At 45.5% G+C, this 16,392-nt stretch overlaps 1 protein-coding gene across 4 annotated transcripts in view; it reads left to right on the top strand.

Moving 5' to 3' along the window:
• Positions 1-2,081: 2,081 nt before the first annotated feature.
• Positions 2,082-16,392, top strand: part of LOC119182182 (high affinity nerve growth factor receptor) — a 152,837-nt gene continuing 138,526 nt past the window's right edge. For all 4 annotated transcript variants that reach the window (XM_037433274.2, XM_075888893.1, XM_037433271.2 and 1 more), the window contains exon 1: positions 2,082-2,870. In XM_037433274.2, coding sequence (XP_037289171.1) covers positions 2,575-2,870 — 296 coding nt within the window. In that variant the 5' untranslated portion in view covers positions 2,082-2,574. The remainder of the gene's footprint in view (positions 2,871-16,392) is intronic.

Raw genomic sequence — 16,392 nt, 5'->3', positions numbered from 1 at the left:
TATCACAAAACTCGCAGCACCATCAATGCATTACAGAAAAATGTAGTTTATAGGAGGGGGTGGGGGTGGGGCAGAAATCAAGAAGTTGCACGCCATAAAGATCGAAGTCATTGAGTATTTGAAGCTAAGGTACAACAATACTACTTTTGTGTTCCTGAAATGCAGCGGCACATAAAAGAACTTACACCACTTATTGTTTCTGTAGAATATAAACAAATGTTAGATACATGCTAAGCATTCATGGGGCCAATAATACGTTTCAATTTTACCAGCAAGATTGTACGAGAAATGAGTCACGAGCGATTTTATTACGTGTTTCAAATGCGTTGGCTACGCAGATACGTAGGGAAGTTCCACACTCTTTCGTGGACTTTTATTAAGGTAAAAGTCATAGATGCCTTATGGAACGCGAATATCATGAGTCAGTTGTGCCTGCACCTACACGAGCAACGCAAACAAAAAAAAATCATCACGACAGCACAAATTGCAAAATTTTGTGGCATTATTATGACGCCATCATGCCATTGTATGACGTCATCTCATTCCAGCGTCGTTTGGTCAAAGGATGAGCCGATGATGGAGGCAGCGCAAAACTAGGTGAGGAGCAGAAGGCTTGCAACAGTTTCGATCCTGCAGGCGGAGCAAAAGCCATGTTTTACGTAGAAGGTTTTTGCAGGGGGGCGGGAGAGGAACCATACATTGACTTAGAAGAAAATTAGCACTTGTTCCGTATACGAATACAACCGATGAGCGAAGTTCCTTAGAAATGGGACGCAAACAAGTATGCATCTGACCTCGCTGCTTGCTTTACTGAAGGCGGCACGGTGGGGAGCTTTGACGGCAACGACGACGGCGGGGGGCTATTTTAAATCTCCCGCACCCCCCCAAAAAACAAGCGAAGAAAACATATGGGTACATAGTTTGCGGTTTCCCAGCTGTGCCGTACGCGGCAATGCAGTCGGCAAAAACCGCACATGATGACCCCCACGTATTTCTTGGCTTACTAAATAGTCTGTCGGTTTCACCACTTTTGTACCATACAGGAAACGCATTCCTGCGACAATATTCCTACTTTAGCCTCTTCAAAGAGACACAATAACTCTCTTTTGATTCTCCGATGACAGTGTCTTCAAAGACACTTAACGGCTTATTTAACGAGGTTCCCATACGTGACATTTCTGTACTATTCATTTTGATGCCTTTGTCCTAAGTAGGTATAGTTTTTTTTGACACCTAGATACTAAATTGAACAACAATACGCCCATATCACGCACGTGAAAAAGACCATCGTTGATGATTTTGACTACCCTCTTGTTTATTTATGATTATCAGTTTTGAAATCGCTGCAGCTTGCATTAATTTCTCGGTAATTCCTTACCAGGACGTCCAGTGGACGTGACAAGGATGTAACCGCTCTCTTTATTTCCGTGCTTATCGCCAGTGGAAGCGCTATACCTTTCCGAATCGCTCGTAGAAAACAGAACGAGACTACGAGGTAGTTAATCACTCAACAGGCGAGGTTTCTTTCGGAACAAATCAACGACCAAGGTCAGCCACGATCGAGTAATGCTCGAACACAATAGCGAGCATGAGAAATGACGCGGACGCGCTTTTCTGTCGATGACCAGTCGCTCGTGAAAGGTGTCGAACAAGACGTGGGTCCTATCGAGACAGGCGCGCAGCCCACTAAACCGTGCTGCTCGCCACATGGTATAAATCTCTTTCCAATGAATAGCACGGGTAGATAGGCACGTCGCAGAAAAACGCGCCCTGGAAGACGCGCTCTGTCCTCATCTTCGTTTTCTGGCCGCCGGCCGGCGGTTTCTCGGGCTGTCTCCATGGCAACAATGCCGGAGCTTTTCCTCTTCGCTCCCGTCGCGAGCTCATCCACTCTCGACATCTCTTGTCGGCTCAGAGAAGCGCTAGTTGCGAACACGGGCGTGGGCGTCGCTACCTGACCACCGCACCGCTTCGGTCCTTCCCTCCGGCACACCTCTCTCCTATTCCGCAAAGCCGTCCCGGTTGCAGGCATCGCTAGGCACGCGCGCGCGCTCACATCAGAGCTAGCGTCCCGACGCACCGGCCTGTCACGGTGGGCGCGCATGTTGCTGCATCCGCGCTTTTCGGAGCGCCGATCGTCGTCCCGTTTGTTTTCGGATGTGATTAGGCGCGACGAGCAGACGCTGTCACCTCGCTCCCGAAAGGGGATCTAGTCCCTCGCGTTGTCTCTGGAAGTCGACGCTCTCCATGGCGTTCGACCGTCGCGATCAACTGATCATCTGTGCCGACGCCGCCGGCTCGGCCCCACCAGCGCGGGTCAGGTAAGCCCACGACTCGCGCGCCTGTCAGTCCCCGGGTCGTGCCAGAAGACGCTGCGTGGTCTTTTTCGGGTCGTCTAGGGACGCGACACAATAGGAACAACCGGCGCCACTTTGATAATCTTGTGTTTCCGCGCGGTGACAACACGCAACAAACTCCGTGACGGCGACATGACCTCCTCGGAGACGAAGGATAACACTCCTGCCGGCTAGGACACGCTGTCCTCCGAAGGATACCGCGCCGCCCTGGGACGCGATGCGGGCCGGCCTGCTCGCCGCTGTTGTGGTCGCCGCCGGTGTGCTGTGCTGTTGTTGTTCGGGCGGACGTGTGGCGGCAGTGCCTCGCTTCCAGGGCAGCGGGTCGTCGGCCTCTTCACACGCTCAGGGCTCGGCCAACGCCACCAGGCGCCTCCTGCCACCCGAGCAGTTCTGCCAGAGCCTGGGATGCTCCTGTCACCTGGAACCGAGGCTGGCCTGCCAGCTGGAAAGCGACCGCATCGCAGCCATCCCACGACTCCTGACGCAGGAGCGCGCCGAAAAGATCACAGACATGTGAGTCATTGCACGACGTCGAGTTATGCACATATTTTTTATTTCAGAACATTTTTATTTTACGTTCGTGCTGTAATATTGTCGCATGTCTTTGGTTTATTTGTTTCGTATTTTTTTTTATTTCCCTTCTTTCTATTCTCAAACTTTCTTGTCTCCTACACAAATAGTAGGAAGGCGCATGACCCTGTGGCCTCCGCCATCTCTGTATTTTCTCCGTACGTTTTAAGTTTGTTACTTGCCTCAATTATTTCATTTCCATCGAAATTCGACCCCCGCGGACGCTATCGAACCGCGACCTTCTGGTCTGCCATGATAGTGATTCTTACTACAGTTGGTTATATATATATATATATATATATATATATATATATATATATATATATATATATATATATATATATATATATATATATATATATATATATATATATATATGCGTGCGTGTGCGTGTGCGTGTGCGTGTGCGTGTGTGTGTGTGTGTGTGTGTGTGTGTGTGTGTGTGTGTGTGTGTGTGTGTGTGTGTGTGTGTGTGTGTGTGTGTGTGTGAAAAGTGTACTTGGTGACTGAGAGTGCGTAGACGCTGGGGGTGGCTAGCACCACTGTGCACCTCCCCTTTAGAACTTCTTCGCCATATCATCATCCCCACATTACCAGGTAAATAAATGAGTCCTAACACTCACGTGCTTAGCCGTGCTCACGGGACATACTTTTTCGAACTGGTAGAATATTAAGAAGACGTATTATTTATCTGTTGCACTTTAGTCCCGTCAATGAGGCTAGTAATTAACGACGGCTACATCTTTGACGAGACACTTATCCAGAAGGGAAATAAACGAAACAAGACGAAAACGTTCCATCGGTAGCCCGATGAAAGCGAATACTTAGAAAGGTGGTAGTGCGGCTCCGAAAATGAGGTCAAGAAGCGACACGTGTCATCGCACGAAGCCTGTTGAACACCGTGCTCTATGGTGCCTTATATACTATAACTTGGGCACGCGCGACCGTGAAACCTGAATAGCCTACGTCATCTCACAGTATATTTAGGTACGCTACGTGCATGTCCAAGCTACGGTTCACGCAGATGTTCCACCGAGGCTGCAAATATAATATAATATAATATAATATAATATAATATAATAAGTATATGCTGCCGAGTTACGTTGAACGTCTCGCTCACAATGCAGGGTTCATAAGCGTATGTTTGCGCAAGCGTGTGTCTCCTTTCAATATGTTAACCGATGAATTGATTGATTGATTGATTGATTGATTGATTGATATGTGGGGTTTAACGTCTCGAAACCACCATATGATTATGAGAGACGCCGTAGTGGAGGGCTCCGGAAATTTCGACCACCTGGGGCTCTTTAACGTGCACCCAAATCTGAGTACACGGGCCTACAACATTTCCGCCTTTATCGGAAATGCAGCCGCCGCAGCCGGGATTCGAACCGGGATTGAGCCGGGATTCGGGTCAGAAGCCGAGTACCTTAGCCACTTGACCACCGCGGCAGGGCGTTAACCTATGAAAGTATTATTATTATTATTATTATTATTATTATTATTATTATTATTATTATTATTATTATTATTATTATTATTATTATTATTATTATTATTATCACGGCGTTTTCTAGACGAAGTGCAGCATGCCAAACGTCCTAACACGACGCAGCAAGGACGTGAAGGACTTTATTAAAACTATTGCTGCGCTCTTGTGGTAATGTTATTGTCGTACACTCCAAGAGTCAAACGCACGAAGACAAATTTGTAGAGTGTTATAAGCACCGCGCACGTGTTAGGAAGAGACTGGCTGCAGAGAGCTGAAGTTGGAGCCCTGACACGCGGCCATCTTTGCATGTGTATACGCAGTCGCTGCGTGGAAGCTACTGAAAACAGCAACGCAAAACCACTGAGGCTTTACTCGAATGTTGGGGATTTACTCACAATAATTGTTGGGGTTTCTCTAAAACGACGATGTGTGTTCATGAAGGACGCCTTAGTGGAGGGTTTGGGAAATTTCGACCATTGAATGTCATTTAACGTGAGCCTTTAATCAACGTACACGGGCCTTTAGCATTTCGCTTTCAGGAAAATGCGGTCGCAGCGGTCATGATTCGATCCCGCAACCTTTGATTTCGGCATCGAGTGCCACAATCATTAGCCGACCATGGCGGGTCCCCACACGCATTGCTCACTGATCGCTATCTCGTCTGGAATTATCGGCAAATTGTGCAAAGCAAGGCATCAACAGACAGACCAGTGCGTTCCGGAGGCGAGTAGTAAGCGCCACGTTATCACCTTCTGAAAGCAGACATTTAAAGGGACACAGCGTAGACTTGGGCGCGTTGGTTATACATTTCACTATTTTAGCGCACTGTATACCAACAAGGCGTAGGACAGACGGTGTCCGGGTAGTTATTCTGTCGCCAGTCTTGTTCGTAAACAGCGAGCTAAGAAAAAGTGAAATTTAGCGGCCCATGCGAGTCTCTCCAACCAGCGCAGACCGGCTGCGTCAGGCGTCACTGATAGCCATGCGGAGGCCGAGACTGTGCGGCCGCTGGGTATACTGTCTAACGCGGAAAACAAAGGTCTGCCTGCAGCAGATACAAAAGTCTCGCACATTTATCAGCGGTCTCGGAAACTGAGCCCGAAACGAACACAAAACAGGACGCATTCCATTCCCAGCTTTCACTTCAGCGCTGGCGCGCCCTTGCATATATACACTTCAGTGTGAAACCCCACACAGAAATCGAAATGGAACTTGGTTCCACGTTGGCACAATTTCAAAGCCATGAGAAATAATAACGTGTAAATTTCCGGAGCCCTCCACTACGGCGTCTCTCATAATCATATAGTGGTTTTGGGACGTTAAACCCCACATATCAATCAATCAGAAATATTAACGTGTAGTAGTGAGTGTCACTCGCATTCGTTAAAAAAATTGGGTGACTTTTGAGCTTCTTCTTCAAAAGTAGAACCCGATAGCGTAGTTGTTCTCTTTCCGCGCGACCTTCTCAACTGATAGCCTATAGCATCGCTTTTCGGTAGTCACCTCAACTGAGCTGCAAGGAAATGAACTTGTGTTCTCGTGTGAGTTGGCCGTGTTAAACGATCCTAGATGCCTACTGCAAGTGTTGTTGGGAAGTGCCCGCACCGTCATCATTCATCATTAAACCAATTGGGAAATTACCCAACACGCGCATCTGCACATCTGACCACATTATTGAAGGAAGGAAAATAGGAGGAAAAGAACGGCAGGGAGGTTAACCAGCCTATAGGCAGCCGGTTTGCTACCCTGCGCATGGGAGGAGGATGGGGGAGATGAAAGATGGAGAGCAGAGAGGGAAGAGAGATAAACACAGCCCATTCTGCAGCACACGCGCGACTACATTATTGAGGGTATTGATCCTGCTAATGATGACGATTAACAATATCTGAGCTACTCTTCATGGATAGGCTCTGAAACAACCCACCAGTTGCGCGATTCGTATGTTTTGACGCCTGGTGAAATAGTGCGTTTCCGCCACGCACTGTTAGATGCGTTCAGGGGGCGCCTCGCATATCATCACATTATAGTGTATAAGCCATTATGTGTTTATGTTTTTCGAAACAGTTTCAAGCACTGGTGTGCGGTAGGAGACAACTGAACATACTAGTTCTCTGCGTGTGTCTTGAATTACTGCCACGATAAAGTTGAATAAATACCATTAAAGGAAAAAAAAATAGTGGCGTGCCCATACGGGAAAACACCTTCTTGCCACACATGCAGCCTGAGTTCGGTTCCCACTTGAATCAAATCTTTTTCTTTATTTTTATTAATTTGCAACTGTCTCGATTCTTAACTCACGGACAATGCTGATTTTTTTTTTTTTGCTCATAACCAACGAAGCCGACGCTGAATCACAAATTTCTGCAAAACGAGCTCATAAACATTACTGCGTTAATACGTACAACGCCGATCAAATAAGACCACGATGTAAATATTATTATAGCGAAAATATGCACTTTCAGCTGCGTTTAATAATGAGTTATCTGGTGGAACTCATTATATTCTACTTTTATGGCAATTTATGCGATCGGGTAAACAGACGACTGAACTAGTGGAATGTAACGCAAAAAAACATTAGTATTTTTAATATTAAAACACCTAACAGTTCGAATACATGCACTTCCTAAATCCATGTATTCACTTCTTATGTACTCCATGATGCCATATTTAAAAGTCTCACGCGCACAATGACAATAAAACGAACACGTAAAAAATTCGAGCACTTGCTAACCTACCACGCAGAACAGTGGACAACTATAAACCCCTTATATTGAGGCTGCGTAAACACAACGATTGTATGCAGTTCGAAATGAAACACTGGCTGAGCGAGCTTAAGAATTCCTATGGGTTTTTCCGTCAGTATAACCCAGACAATAAGCGCTATATTTATTGCAGAGAATTGAATGCGCCTTCTATAGCGTCACACATAATTGAGCGTAGAAAAAACAACTCTGGAATGTTACCTTGTTTCGTTGGCGATCCAGACATTCCGCGATGATATTGCCTGGCTGAAAAACATGTTTTGAGCTTCTGATTTACGTTGCATCTGCGCAAATGTGAGCATTCACCACTCTGCTTTGATGTTGAAGGTCGTTTAGCAACGTGTTGATAGCATTCGTTGAGTGTCTGCTTCGTTGCTGTCGATTACGCTAGCCGAAATTAGCAACCTTTCTTTTTTGTACACTTCGTGCACACCCCTGTCAGACCTATTACATACATTTTTTTTTTTGTTGCAAGGGCATGTTCGTTAACCGTGCTTGTTTGATTTTCTTCAGCGTGTAGTTTTTTTAAGATGTGGGATTAAACGTTCCAAAACTACGATATGATTATAAAGGAACACGTATATAGTAAAGGGCTTCTGAAATTTTGACCATATATGGTGTTCTTTATACCGTGCATTGATATCGCACAGCGCACGGGCCTCCACCGCTTCGCCTCCATGGAAATGCGATCACCGCTGCCGGAATTGAACCCACGACCTTCAGGTCGACAGCCGAGCCACTTAACCACTGATTCAACGTGGCCGACATTTCTTCATGATGTAATTCTTTTGTTATATAGTCAAGCAAAACAGACTAATAACATTTTTGGGCTATTTGTTCCATGTTTTATATACAATAATTATGGCGAAAGAAATACCAACAGTCGACAGTCGTACACTTTTTAAATTTTATTCATGTAGACACACTACAGATCGGTGTACCAAGCACATACACCTTTGTCGATGCTCTTCAAAGCGTCTCTGTGAGCAAATTCTGTATACATTGGTTTCAACAGAAACAATTCAGCTGGAAGTGCGCATTTGTTCTTATTAGTACTGACGACTTGGCTTTTTACCTGTGCCATAATTGTGGGAAGAATTCTTCTACGCAACTAAAAAAAAACTTTAATGACAACTTTGGGGCCGAAAGTTTCTTCGGCAAACGTATTTGTTTGAAACTTTATGGCAGCTTCACTATTTGCAAATACTACTTTCTAAATAATGTTTTCTTTCTTTTCTTCGCCTAGAAACCCACTGCTTTCATGAAGTCGGTGGCTAGTATTTGCGAGCTGGTTCTTCGCAATGAAGCAGGGCATTGACGAACCCTGCTATGCCGATCTGCTTTAGTACATATACGCTTCATTTTTTTTTTCTTTCTCTTTGCCCAAGTGCTCCCCTTGCTTGCAAACATTCAATGTGCCTGAACGCTTGTGCCCACGAATACGGCTCAAGCGCGTTGCATCAAAAGTTCGCTGGCCCAGCACTACCAATACTTGTTGTTGGCATAAACCACGAGCATAGCTCAACATGATCGCGCGTTTACACGGATGCATTTACGGTAGACCGACACTCAATTCACACAGCGTCGATTTCGGACATCTGAGCATGTGATGACAGCCTCCAATTTGACTGCAGAACTATATATACAACTGCTCCCGTCACATACCGACCAGACCTGGCTGAAAAAATATGAACCGTGAAGGTAACTTACATATGCTCTCCTCGACCGAACGAGTGGTAATTATGGGTATGCACTGTTCAAATGAAACAGCGAATCCACCAAGCGAATTCCGGACACGAACACGCCCTATGTTTAGCAAAGATAGCCGCTAAACCACACGACATACAAACCTCGAAGTGACACTGACAACTGACAACTGTGCAGAGAAATCGTAGAGCTAGTGGCTATGCGATGCTAAGGGATGATGACTGTGCCCATCAGCCTTAGTTACCGCGGATGACTAAAAAGAAAGAGACTATTAAAAAAAGATTTTTGCCGGAGTCTATACGTATATCGCTGACATGCTACTCTGTACAGGGACGTCAAAGGGGACTAAGCAATTTCAGAGGAGAGGGAAGGAAAATATGAAAAAAAAGTAGTGACGAATTGAACCTAATAAAACTGTTTGCAGTTAGGGTATCAGGTAAATCGAGGCTTTCCTTTGTGAAATATTCTATCATTATAGCCTTCCGACTAGGCCAATTTCAGACAAGTAATGAATTAATGGCAGTACTACCCGACACTGTTTTGGAGGTCCGCGCACGGGGCCTAACATGCTGCGCAACGTTAATTGTTCGCGGTAAATCATGTCCATTTCTCGTCCAAACAATTGTCTCTCGTCATGGTGCGCGGGGCATATGTTCCTTTCCCTATGATTCAAAAGTGCTTGGTTTCTCTGCTGCCTTCAGTCATTTATCCAACGCCTGTTGCGTATTCTTGTGCAAGATTGCCCGGTGTTTTTTTTTCTGTCCTACTTTGTTGTTTCACCGTACACACGTACGTGGTTCTGATCTTAGTCTTCAGCGCCACTGCCCCGTGTGGTTTTTTAAATACCATTAAGAACCATGTATCACCAACTGTCCTACACCCAAACTCTTCTCAAGCAACGACTCAGCCTGCTTCTGTCTGGTTGACACAAGAGGCACCTACGACAAGCAAAACGGGGAAAAAAAGGGCACGTAAAGGACGACAAAAACAGCATGTCGAGCAGAAATTGTTTCAGGGCCGCTTTGAACACTCATTAGCAAATGATACTCAGATAAGATGAAGGTCAGGCGAAAGAAGCCCCGTTATTGCCAGGCGATGGCGGCAACGGTAGTACATCGAAGTTCGCTGTCCTCAAAGTGCGATCACTGCGGAGCACGACCGGAACAGATCGGAAGTCGGCGTTCGGGGTAAACACTTAGGCGTGCGTGTCCACTCTCTCCGGAGGGCGGTGTAATGGGCGCTTCGAACCAACGAGCAAGGCTGCGCCGGTGAACGTGTTTTTCCGCCCAGTCAGCGTTCAGCTGGCCGCGCTTAAAAACGCTCCGCGTGCCTTCCACCGCTGAGTGTGCCAAGAGTGCTTGCACTACTGCCCCTTCCATTCCCTGCTGCTTTATTTCCCTCCTTTTTCTCTCCACTAACTCGCGCGAGGGTCCCGGCAGGCCGTAAACCGCTATCTGCGGCTACAGCACGTGCCGCACAAGAAAAGCATCCGATGCTGCGTGGTTAAGCGTTATTTTCTCTCTCCGTGTTTTCGTGCTTCTCACTGCCAGTGTAAAGTTGAACTCAGCCGAACCTAAGTAGCAAAAAAATCGCGATTGAGTTTCGGTGATCTCTACAGCGTGGTATTCACGTGTTTCGGTCCGACGTCCCGGTATCCCATCGTCCTCCCCGCGGCTTCTTACCTCCGTTATGCTTTGTTATCTCCTTTGTGGCATTTGAGATAAAGCGAATGCTTTGTGGTCTTTCGGCAGTGACGTCTGCCATGTCGTAATGTGTCATGGCGTCAGCCGTCGGCTGAAGTTGCAGTGAGCGTCCCAGTTTACTGGTTCTCTAGCTCGAAACTTCCGAATTGCATTTGCCACCGTGGTCTCGTGGTTAGGGAACCTGACTTCTGACACAAAGGTCGCAGGATCGAAGGTGCCAGGAGCAATTGTTAGTCGCCGGAGTAATGTTGTTCACGCGTTCTTCTTGTTTTCATGAGATGGGACGAAATTACATGGTACTAAAATTGTCACCAGTGCACACACGTTGCCACCGAATATAGCTTGTAGCTTGACTGCCTCACTCAACGAGACAAATTAGAAAGTTGAATCAGAGGCATCAATTAAGGGAATCCCTGCGCGAAGAGATGACTAAAATGGCTCAAAGCCTGCACTAAGCCGTTCCAAGCTCGGTACAAGAGAAGCTGATCAGTCCCATGCTTACTTATTGCTGCACCTAAGCACAACTTGGCTGTAGCAGGGTTCAACTTGGCTTTAACTCGGCTGTGGCGAGATTGTAGCAAGTTTGGTCTCTATATTGGCCTTATCGTCCTCGGTTCTTCAGCCGTGGTGCTCGTCTTTGACAAAGAGCGCGATGCTCTGACAATGGTGGCGCCGACGCCACCGGTATCGAGGCAAAGCTCACTCCACTTGTTGCAGGAAACGCACATCAGCAGTATTTGCCGCACATTTGTGCTCCCTGTATTCGAGATATTTTTGACACCGCAGTCTATTTTATTCCGATAACCCGGCCTTATGCTCCGGATCATCTGAACGCTGCCTTTCACGTTCGCGCATAGCAGCAAGCCTTGCTTCGCGCATTGTGGCTTTTTTTTTTCTCAGGAGGGAGATTTATGTTCGTGCGACTAATGGATCTCTATGATTGTGTGCGATATGATTGGCAGTCATTTGTTGTGCTATAACCTTTTTCAGTTCTAGTGGACCAGTGGTAAGTAATGGGACTTAGCAGATTTTTGTGGCACATGCCTGTTTATGATGATGATAGTTTTATAATACGAGATACAAGGAACTGTCTGCTAAAAGCCTCGTTGTTAAAAATTTAAAAAAAACGTTTCCTCATGGTACTGGCACATTTAACCCCAAGTGATAGAAGTATTCAGAGCCCTGTTACGGTATCTCCTATAATCATTATGGTTTCGGGACGCAAGATCATAACAAGTATTATTATATTATTCTATTACTTCTGCAAACACTTGCCCCGTCACTGCAGATGACAATATGGAGAAATATGAGAACGTAGTTATTAAAATACCACTTCTATTACATGCTACGTGCGCTGAATCTATTATTTCCCACCGCTGCTGAAGTGATTGGTAATAGCGGTGGTCAGGAAGGAGGCAAAGTGATCGATGGTGTCCGTTTCTCCCACGATACCGAGTTATAAAAGAGAGATTCGATTGAGCAAACACTTTCATATCGTTTCTGCGCACTAAATCTGAAACGCAGAAAAAAAAATATATCCATCCTTTCCGAAGAACCATCTCCCCATTGACATCGGCCGGAGAGGATGTTATTGATTTGTTTTAAGGCTCACTTACACTCATGACAAAATGGTTCAGCTACATAACCGGGTTGCTGGAATGGTTCTTTCTGTTTCTACAGTTCTCTTTCTGATTAAATGGGGAGATTTTCTCCTCTTCCAGAATACTGCTACAGTAGATTAGGAGTTGTGTTATGACAGAAGCGGATTGAAATTCAGGAGGCCCTTTTCTATCGGGTAAATGGGCGATTTCATAGCTTGACATGTGCGAGCTTCCTGTGCAACCTTTCTTCTTTTCATTTTTTCTGTTTTTTTTGTTTGCTTCTGCCGCATATCTCAACGATTTTCCCTAACCGTTTCCTTCCTCCATGCCGGAAAATGAGCCGTGTGCTTAGCAGACACCTCAGTTGCTGCAGGCAACAATGAAGGTCATGCGTTCATGTACTGGCACCAGTTAAATGTGGCACCGGTAAATGACAAGTGAACTCGATAAAAACAGATCATCATATCATTAACGTCTTTGGGTTATAATAAATATGGGTTAGAATAAAAATATGTGGGGTTCGACGCATTTTATAACAATAATATGTCGGCCTAAGCATTTTCGATTCCATCGAGAATGCAACCGCCGAAGCCGTGATTCGGTCCCGCAACCTGCAGGTCAGCAGCCGAGTGCCTTAGCCACTTGACCCCCACGGCGGGGCAAAATTTGAGTTAAAAAATCTTTGTATAAAGAATGTAGCAACATGAGGGAAAGAAATGACAGATATGTTAGCTTGTCTAGAAGGACTGGTACTTTACCCTAGAGAGGAGAATTGAGTGGGGAAGTTTTAAAGATGGAGAAAGAGTTCTTTTTAAGCATGCATTGTGGATGTTGTGCAGCTGTACACAAGGTCACACAGCAATGCATAATGCAGCGTTTTTTTTTCTTATACTTTAATGCCGCATCGCTTATGCCGTGGACGCAATATGCCAACAGGCCGAGATGTTCGCTTATATTTCGCAAGTCTATATAGTTCGGCATCTTACCAGGCTTGCAGAGAATATTCATTAAAAGTGAAACATCGATCTTTTCAGAAGACGTTTATGTGACGAACAGCCATCTGCTATGAGTCTACGAAGTGTTACATTACTCCGCATATACAACTGCGACAGAAAAAGTGCACGCGTGAACGTCCTATTCCACGTGTGGTAGTCAGTCTTGCCAGGCAACTCACGCATGTCCATTTATTTTATGTATAGTTCATCAAGTTTGCTATGTTTACTCTTTACTTTTTTATTTTAGGTTGATGGCTTGTTTTGTTTTTATTTTATTGTGCTGCTGAATGTAGAGTTGTTGTTTCTATCTCCATTTTTCCCCTGCAAGCTTGTTATAACAGAATGGAAAGGTAGCACCTATTGAAGCAGCCATGCGGCTTGTAATAAGGAATTCTTGCAGCATCGTTTCTAGAAAGCCAGAGCTGCACCGATTTTTGGCACTCGGTGTTTTTAGTTCCATCAAAGAGAGTCTGAACACAGACTGAATATCTAGGTGCCACGGCGTTAGTTAAGCCTCCGCACAGCAGCGAATGCGGAACGCCAGGTGCGGCCGTCTTTGATATCAGCAATCCAGGGTTCCATATTCTGCTGCAGCAACTCTACATCCGATCACCGCGAGGAGAGGTCACAGTGGGACACTCCAGAACATTTTCCGTGTCATTTTCAGCAACTAAAGCCTAAAGATGACAGCGTGCGAGTTTCTCGTGAATGGGTTTAAAAGTGGCTCACCGGTTTGCACAGATGAGACAAGAGATGATCGATTGAAATCAAATGAGTTTAGCTCATCTGGCGAACCAACCGTAGCTTATCAAAACTTCTTGGACGCACCAGCAGAGAGTGGAATGCAAGCTAGGTTGGATCGATTTATGCGTTTTACTCGTTTTCAGCGAAGGAAAACAAGTCGTGCCGAAAAAAGCATTACAGCAGCTGTTCCTCCATGGTTATCTTTGCCCATCTGTTTTAGTGGAGTCCTAGCAGGCTTTGTTTCCGAGGTGCACGTAATGTGTGCTGCTCATTGGAAGAGTTTGTCCCCAGAGGAAGTCGAGGCGTACCGGAATATTAATTTCTCATGCCGCCCCATCTGATGATTGCTGGGAATCATCGGCAAGACTCAAGGGCGTAGGCAGGCGGCGACTGTTTTAAAAAGAGATGAATCACCTACGGCTCTTCTTTGATTGTGAAAGGCTTCGCATGCAGAGGTCTTCTTTAATCGCGTTAATGTTTCTTATTCGAAGGATTTGGCAACAAGGCATACATAAACCGAGAGTTATCTCAGCATTTTAAAGGGGTTTAAACAATTAAAAAATCAGCCAGCTCAGCTTGGTGAATACTATTGACACAGTAAAACTGGTGGCGTGTAGCGATGTTCAAAGAAGTGGAATGAAGTGCAATAAAGCGGGTGAAGGAAGTGGGCGCAATGGTGAGCTCTTAGATCAATCATTAGTTGGAGTTGTGGGAATTAAGAGTGGCACATATCCACAGTTTAAGTTACCCACTTCATATGGATAAATCTGTAATCTACAATGGTCTCCGTACATAAAAGTCTTGACCAAGAGCATCTCCACTGTTAAAAGACCCTTGTGCACTTCTCTAAAACAACTCCAAAATGAAATGAGCCTTCTTTATTTTTCTCTGTCGATTTATTGATCAGTCGCGAAAGCTCTCTGCAGCCCTGCAGCGGAGGTGTAGTGGCACTCGACTGATAATCCGAAGGTCGCTAGATTGAATCCCGGCTGCGATGACTGCATTTTCGATGTAGATGAAAATGTCGAATGGTCGCAGCTAAAAGAAACACGAGAACAGGGAGGACGAGGAGATTTAGCTGCAACCATTCGACATGCAAGATCACCAACTAGCCCAGATGCAAACCATTCTAAGGCAAAAGTGTTTGAGGCCCTTGCACTTGGATTTAAGTGCACGTTAAATAACCCCAGGTGATCGAAATTTCCACAGCCCTTCATTACGGCGTCTCTCACAATCATATCGTGCTTTTGGGACGTTAGACCCGAGATATTATTATGTGAAGCTCTCTGAAAGCAACACTACCTTCGAGTTCGGAGGCATTGGAGGCTCTGTATCTTTCGTGTTTTAGGAGTTCTTGTAGAAACGGCACTCAATTAATTCGATAGCGTTAAAGAGCTTGTGTCACAGAAATGCCGCCGTCGGCGTCGGCCCTGTTGGTTGTGAGCGAAAAATTGTCTGTGCGTCTGTGAGCAAAAAAGCAAGTTACAGAGATCACCGCGGGAGGCCGCTACTTGCCCACGCTTGCGCACGCGATCACACTGAAAAGCCGCGCGTTCGAAGAAAAAAAAAGTGCTCAAGGTCACGAGGCGCGGCAGTTTCTTTGCCCCTGCAACCACTCCCTGCTTAGCTTCCAGCGCTTTCGTCGGGACGACAGAAGAGACAGTGCAATTGCAGCATGCGACAAACCCTTTGTAACTCCACTCGCCCTGGACGGATTCTTAAAATTTGGGATGGTTTCATGTGACGTACTAGCCAGTTTCGGCTACTTGTGACGCCATTTTGACGTTTTTCTTTTCCTGGTGATTAAACTTTTTTTCCCGCTCCTTTCCTCGCATTAAGGCAAGGAGCCATGCTTCATGAGTTCTGTTCACAAATGCCCACACCGGTTCCTTGTAATAATGGTCAAAAGAATTTAGAGAAAATACTTTGGGCTTTGATAAACTATCTCAAATGTTTTAATAATCTTAACATGCAAAGAACAGCTCTGTATACCCCTCTCGTCAAACATTACATTTTCTCGCCAAACTCTGAATCCACACGTAAATCCTGACTTTCAATTACGGTAATGTTACGTTAATATAACTTGCGTTTACAGCAGTCGCTTACGCATTGCTCTTCTATCCTCAAACTACAGTACTTGTCAGTGGTATACGTTGAATTTTTACCGAAATACTTCTCTCATTTTTTTTCTTATCTGTTTCCCGCCTCTTTTCTGTAAAGAGCGGCTCACTAAAGCGTAGCGATACTTTGCCGAACGTATCTCTATGTCATGTCCTATAACTTTTCTTTTGTACCCCATTAGTAAATGAAAGTAGTTTTGCAATCATTGAAAAAACTTAGACTAGTTAACGAACGTGAGGAAACAGATCGCGACAGAGTTTTCACCAGAAGCGAGCGAAAGCATTCACCCTGTTGACAATGTCGACTGTACGAAAAGGAACCAGACTGCCTACTCTAATCC

This window comes from Rhipicephalus microplus, chromosome 3 (genome assembly GCF_043290135.1).
Source record: "Rhipicephalus microplus isolate Deutch F79 chromosome 3, USDA_Rmic, whole genome shotgun sequence".
Lineage (NCBI taxonomy): Eukaryota > Metazoa > Arthropoda > Arachnida > Ixodida > Ixodidae > Rhipicephalus > Rhipicephalus microplus.
The sequence above is the reverse complement of the archived record's forward strand: the minus strand, read 5'-3'. Positions and strand labels throughout refer to the sequence as shown.